Below are 7,281 nucleotides of genomic sequence, written 5' to 3'. Positions count from 1 at the left end.
TCCAGATCCAAATCAAGTCCATATCTCTCGGAAGGAGATCGGAAGCTAAAATCGGCAGGCATCAACGGACAAATATACTTCCATTTATTATTTCCATTCATTATTTATTCCTCCATGGTCGCAGCTTAACTTTCAAAGATAAATATAAAATTGTGTTAACCACAAAATTAAATCGAACACTTTAAAATGAAGATCAAAAATAATCAACAATGGACAGGAACTGGATTTCAGACCAAGTCAAAGCTGCAGTACTATATAATTAATAAAACTGTAACTAATGAATTCACATTTCCACAATCATGGATTTAGGATTTCGAAACGGCAACCGCACAAAAATAATGTCACTGATTTTAAGCACGATAATACATACTACATAGACTTAGGCCTATAACAGTAAACCAATCCTTTCTAGCTAGGGCACCCAAGTCCTAGCCGCCTAGGCCTACACCTAGGTGCAGTCTACGCTTGCACCTACTAGGAGTACATAGGCCTAGGCCTACGCCTATTTAGTAGAGAAGGCCTAGGCCTACTTCTAGGCCATACTAATGATTGGAAATATAAGTCATAATCAAAGTCTATACCCTTCAAATAACCTACTGTGTGTGTTTACCGTTCAATTTAATCTTCATTTACTCGTCCTGTGGCCTTTTGCTCATGGGTTTTGAGGATATTCTTTCACAAAATAATATTTTTATAATATGAACACAAAACTCGGCGCATGCAACGAACAAATACTCTTTTCTGATTAGACAATAGTTGTCTGCACAGAGCGGCTATAGTCAAAAGATGTCTTTCTGTGTTTTATCTTTTTATCTATTATTTTTTATTTACTGTTGCTACCAAGTTAGGTGTATCAGAGTATTAGATAATTATCGTGGTCCTAAAAAATAAAATCAAAATTTCTGATGAGTCGTAACTAGATTGATTGATGAGACTATTGGTCAATTTTCCACGTATTTATCAACTTTTTAACGAGCAAAGACCAGAAGTATAATGCAGAATACAACAGAGTAGAAATTTACTTTTAAAGCAATAATTAAATAGGCCTATCTCCCAAATTTGATTAGTCGTTTTGGTTAGTACGTTATCATTATTCATTACAGTATTTATTTTGTTCAATATTTAGAAAATTAGTTTCATATCAGTAATTAAAAAAATATTTTAATTTTCCTTGTTTTAAATCAAGCCGATCGATTGAAATAAATACATGACTGTTTAATAGTAGGCCTAATTGAGATAATAGCATTGCAACATATGACCCACATATCCGTATACTTTTGTAAATGAGGCATAATAAATCTAATTAGGCCAAAAAAGAAAATTATTGTATTGGCCACGCTCGACCGACTCAAATTTTACAAAATTCAGGGTCGATATTTTACTTTATTATTATTTTTATTACGAGCAAATAAAGCTGGAATAGCCTTGGCCATGCCATATGCTAGGGGGCCAAGGCTAGCCTATTTTGCAGGCCTACCCATCTTTTGAATTTTGCCAAAACGTGGTCAACACAATTTTTTCTTGGCCATTTACGAACATTTATGTTATCATCATCACCCTGATACAATGGGACTATATTAGGCCTACTTCTTACAAGCCTTTTAACTTTACTTCTTCAAAGAGCATGTGGCGGATACAGAGGATAGCAGAAAGGTACTCGCCACGAGCCAGGAATAAAACGGTACTATCGGGACATCATTCAAAAACAGTGTCAAATACCGTGAAACCTCAAATTGAAGCCCTGGGCGTCTTCTTTTTTTCTTTTCTTTTCCTTTTCTTTAAAAAAATTTTTTTTTTTTAAGATGGGCATACAATGCAATCCTATTATCATATTATAAAAGAAATCAATCTGTATCATGGAGTGTATTTAACTACTGTATAAACCAAGCTTCTTTTTAATTTATTTTGTTTTTTTAAATTCATGTACAGTGTATATACTGTACGATCTCGAAAAGAAGCCTGTGCTATCTTGAAAAGAAGCCCATGGGATGGGCTTCTTTTTGAGGCTAATTTTCCAAACTAAAGAGGGGGGGGGCTTCAATATTCGACATCGGCTTCATCACGAGATTAAGCCCACTGGGCATCAATTCGGGATTCTAACGTTCATAAAAGCTGTCTGCTGCCCTCTATAACTGCAGTATAGCTAAGTTCGATCATTGTTGGTTTTAAACTGGGGTTTCAGTTTAGGATCATTTGCTTACGTTATGAAAAATTCAAAGAGTCCTTTACTAAATGTAATTATTCGAGTAGTGATTTACATGGAGCTGTTTATATTTGTATATATTAAAAAAAAATAACCAAGTCAGTCGCTTCAAGGTTTAGTAAATTAGGGTTTGTTTTATGTTAAAATTTAAATTTTAAAAAACAATTCAAATGACACTTACTGGATGCACAGATTGGAACAATGGAGTGTCTGTGGATTTACAGACTTTAACTAAACGAATAATTCCTTATTGATTGACTGTGCTACTTTAGGATCTAAAGTAAACAGAATCGGTATAATTTATCTGTCGAGTTTCGAGAATGATAGGCCTATTTTATTTTTGCTTGTTTAAAATGTATTACTCTCTCATCAAACATGAACCATATGCACAATCAAAACAAAATCAAGACTGATGCCTAGCAGATACTTGGGCCCATGGGCATTGATCGGTGGTCGAGAGGAGGACACGACCCCCACTTATTCACCACTCGCCACTCGTCTATAGTTAAACTCCTACTTATTAAAGCGAGTACATTTACGTACTAATATATAAAACAAATCGTAATTTATATAAACGTTAGTTTGCACAAAATAAGTGGGTTTTTTATTATGAATACAAAACACTTTTTTTAACGTAGACGTAGTGTGGAAATAAGGTTAATAGTAAATTGTTATGCTGCTGTCTTAAAACAATTAAATGACATACTTATAAAAGGTTGGAACGCCGAAGTTTCAGGGGCTTCGACCCACGGAGCCGACCGAGGGTCTAAGCCATGGAGGTATATACCTCCATGCTTAAGCGCACCCACCCACTTTCAAGCACGTATCGACGCCCTTGTAAGGACAAATACCCAGGACTGATGCCCAAACCATTGCCCAGAACTGATGCGAAGACCAATGCCCATAACCAATAGTCTGGACTCAGGACAGATGCTGAGGACTGATGCGAGGACCAATGCCCCCAAGACATACGCCGAGGAATGTCAGAACCGATGTCCTGGACCAATGCCCAGGACCAATGCTCAATACAAAAGAAGACAAAATAAAATGCAACAGGCTATATAGTACTTTGGAACACTTCCTTACAAGAGCTAATTATAAAGTATATTGTTTTATTTGCTAATACACACAGACAGAATATCTAAAAGATGGTATTGTTTTGTTTGTTAGGATAAACTAAAACTATTTATGAAGTATATTGTTAAACATTATTTATTATTCACATTTCTACAATACTATCTATTAACAAAGTAATATTTAAATTTAACCACTGAGTGGTCATAAAAATCATGTGGCTACTGAATTTCATGTAACGTTTTAAATATTAGAAAATATTCAATTTTAATGGACCTTTGCAGTGTGTCAATAAAAAATAACATTGATCCTACACATGTCTTTATTGTATTCATTATCGTTAATCAATGTAATCTCATTAAGATGATTGCTAATCAATAAACATTGATCCTACACATGTCTTTATTGTATTCATTATCGTTAATCAATGTAATCTCATTAAGATGATTGCTAATCAATAAACATTGATCCTAAACATGTCTTTATAGTATTCATTATCGTTAATCAATGTAATCTCATTAAGATGATTGCTAATCAATAAACATTGATCCTACACACGTCTTTATTGTATTCATTATCGTTAATCAATATAATCTCATTAAGATGATTGCTAATCAATAAACATTGATCCTACACATGTCTTTATTGTCATTACATCATTTCCATCATTAATTAATGTAATCTCATTAAGCTGATTAGTAATCAATAAACATAAAATCAATAAACAAAGAGCAACAAAATTTGAGACGAATAAAATCAGACCTACAAATTTCTTTTTTTAAATTAATGAAAAAGGAAACAATAAGTGCAGATAAAACACAAGAATAAAAATGTGATCACAAAATAAAAGGCAAATAAATATAAATGTCCACAAAAATAAAACTTGGATAAAACAAAGAAGACAAATATTTAAACAAATTTTAGCAAATATCAAAAAGTCTCCATAATATTTTTTATGCCATAATTTTTTTAACCAATACACTGCCCCCCCCCCCCCATGGCAAAAGGGCATAACTGACATTTTTGGCGAAAATGAGTTATATAGCCTAGTGGGGTCAGTACATCATGTTACAAATGTTGACACAAAAAAAATTGTAAAAAAGTGTCCTCCGGGCTAGATAGGGGCATGGCAAAAGGGCATAACTACACACTTTTCAGTAAATCCCCAAGGCAAAAGGGCATAACTGCAAAGATAGGCTGTGATACGCTGAAGCGTGACGTTCTTTCAACAGCCAACCAATCAGAAGAGAGCTTTCTCCCTGGTTACAATGAAGGTTGCATGTTAAGTTGTATTATTTTTATTATTCTTACTGTTTGAGTATTCACAATTTGTAAATAGAAATTGGTTAAATAGTATGATTCTTGACAGTAGCATATGTCTAGTTAATGTTAGGCAAACATGATAAGCCTAGTTAATTTATGCTATATAATTTTGCCTTACTTTGAATGGCAACCTGTCTCTTATATTACTTTGAATGGCAACAGTTTAATACTATGGAAATAAACTATAGGAAAATAGTAACTGTTTAATAAAAATAATTAACCATGGCAGAATAACAATTCATATTTTAACTAGAAATAACAGTGACAAAGAGGGACAACTAAAACGATTATTTAGCAAATAACTATGGCAAAGAGGCACAACTACAACATTTATTTATAGCAAATGGCATGACAAAAAGGTATAACTGCACAGTTTACTTGAATCAACTGTGTTCACTAAGCAAACAACAACTTACATTTCCATCTAAATCTATATATATAATACATTTTCTAAATATTTTATTAGAATATAAAAAAACAATAATATTCGTAATCATTTTATTATTGAATTTGGATCATAGAAAAGAATTGCTAATAATAATAATAATAATAATAATAATAATAATAATAATAATAGGCCTAATTTATATTGGTAATTACATGACTTAAAATATAAATTAAAATTTTAAAAACTATTGTAATTCTTGTTTAACGTACAGATAGAAACAGTCACATGCGCATTCTAACTAAACAGCAATTCTATTTCATATACGCATACGCATGCATCCTTCACGCAGTGACGTAAACCCTATGCGCTCTTGTGCGAGGCCCCCAGACCCCTAGGGGTCCATAAGGCCTCCTACCCAAAGGGTCCTCGATCTAGCACCTTGAGCCAAAAAGGCTTTGTTGATACATAATAGCATACTAATGTTAATTCATTTTCTTGTTTGTATATTTGGTTAGCCTATACATGAGTTTTTAATCGTTTGTAATTTTAGTATTTATTATTTAATGCATTTCTTTGGTATTATTGTACATTTATTTTATAGTTTATACATGACTAACATATGAAATTATATATTGAATGTTATTTTTGAAAAATCTGACTCAAAATTGCGTTGAAAGGAACTAAACTGGGTACTTATATCCTTTTGCCAAAGTTTGTCAACATGTCTTGAATCAGAAAACCCAAGGCAAAAGGGCATAACTGACATTTTGAGTGCAAAAATCAATATTTATAGAAAAAATGTGTGCTACACTGGAAGAGACATTATTTGTCTATTTGAATACATTAACCATGAAATCAAATACTAAAACACAATATTTAAACAAATTTTAGCAAATATCAAAAAGTCTCCATAATATTTTTTATGCCATAATTTTGTTAACTAATACAGAACCCCTCAAAACCTAAAGGAAGCCTTCTACATTGTCATGAAAAGGACACATACTCCGGTGTGAATTTTACTAATAGTGGATTTGAATCAAAGAAATGTAAAGCAAATACAACCACAGTTAGTATATGCAGGGAGATGTAAAAAATAATTTTTACATCTCCCTGGTATATGTACCTATCAATTTTTTATTTGGGCAATGTTCCACATATTTTGAAATACTGCTGATAGTTTAAATACTGTAGACGCTTAAACCCGTATGGACATTATTAGATAATATTTTACAAATTTACAGATCTACGACTCTGACGCTGCTCGCAGGCATCTTCGTGGGAACAACAGACGTTCCCTAAGGCTTGTCATTGACATGCATTCTAGTTGTGCTCTTGGGGCTACAGGAAGGACGGCTAGCAACCACCAAGTCCATCCGGGGCCATCAGGTGATTCTAGCGGGTTTTCCGGTAATGCTGGCATTCCTCCGTAGTGTTTAGAGATCCGTGAACGAAAGACGGACCTAAGGGCATTGAACCATGATGAAGCTTCACTGTATACCGACTGATGTAATGTGTTCAGTTGATTAATGTCATCCTCTACAAGAAAGAAATTTAGTATGAGAACATAATGCTCAGGAAATGAAGGAGCAAATAATTAGAAAGTCTTCATTTAAAATGTATTCTCAAATTAAAACACGACAGGATTGTGAATGTTATATAATGGTCAAACTTGATTTTCACAGTTTTTTCCTGAAATTCAAAACCAGATCAAATACTGTTTCATTAACATCTCAAACCCACTATTGGTTTACTGATCATGACATCACATGCACATTATGTACAAAGGGAGAAGAGGATATGGCACTTGTTTATCTCAGGAAATCTTGAAATCAAGCTGTGAATGGCATTGGGTAACATTGGATAAGTACTGCAAAGCATATATTAAGAGTGTGGCGATCACATAACCTACTTTTAAGAACAATCTGAGTCAGAATATACAGCATTGCATGATTTTAATCTTAAGTCTTATTCTTAGCACTTTCAAACCATTTTAAACACCCTATATAAAAAATCTTTCTTAAACGTCCATTATTTAGTTTATATATGTATACGTTTTCCCCATATTGATATTTTTGTCTTGATGTTCCATATTTTTTTTCTTAAAAAATCTGTAGTGTACAAAAGACAATTTTCTGATGTATCTTAAAGCCCCATTCCCGGCAAAATTTCACTAAAAATGACTTTTTTTAGAAAATATGCATTTGCATTACTCCAATTATTATAAATTATGGAAAAATATTGGCATGAATTTTAGTTTTACGCAAAAGAATAAAAAAAATGAGAAATACAGACT

The 7,281-nt window shown here is 32.9% G+C and overlaps 1 protein-coding gene across 1 annotated transcript in view; it reads right to left on the bottom strand.

Annotated features, from left to right (window-relative positions):
* Positions 1 to 6,107: 6,107 nt before the first annotated feature.
* Positions 6,108 to 7,281, bottom strand: part of LOC117110640 (LON peptidase N-terminal domain and RING finger protein 3-like) — a 5,686-nt gene continuing 4,512 nt past the window's right edge. The window contains exon 2 of the mRNA XM_033253404.1: positions 6,108 to 6,524. Coding sequence (XP_033109295.1) covers positions 6,232 to 6,524 — 293 coding nt within the window. The 3' untranslated portion in view covers positions 6,108 to 6,231. The remainder of the gene's footprint in view (positions 6,525 to 7,281) is intronic.

This window comes from Anneissia japonica, unplaced genomic scaffold (genome assembly GCF_011630105.1).
Source record: "Anneissia japonica isolate Jap-2015-1 unplaced genomic scaffold, ASM1163010v1 scaffold2823_len59780_cov132, whole genome shotgun sequence".
NCBI classification, from domain to species: domain Eukaryota; kingdom Metazoa; phylum Echinodermata; class Crinoidea; order Comatulida; family Comatulidae; genus Anneissia; species Anneissia japonica.
This window is presented reverse-complemented; position numbering and strand designations above follow the sequence as displayed.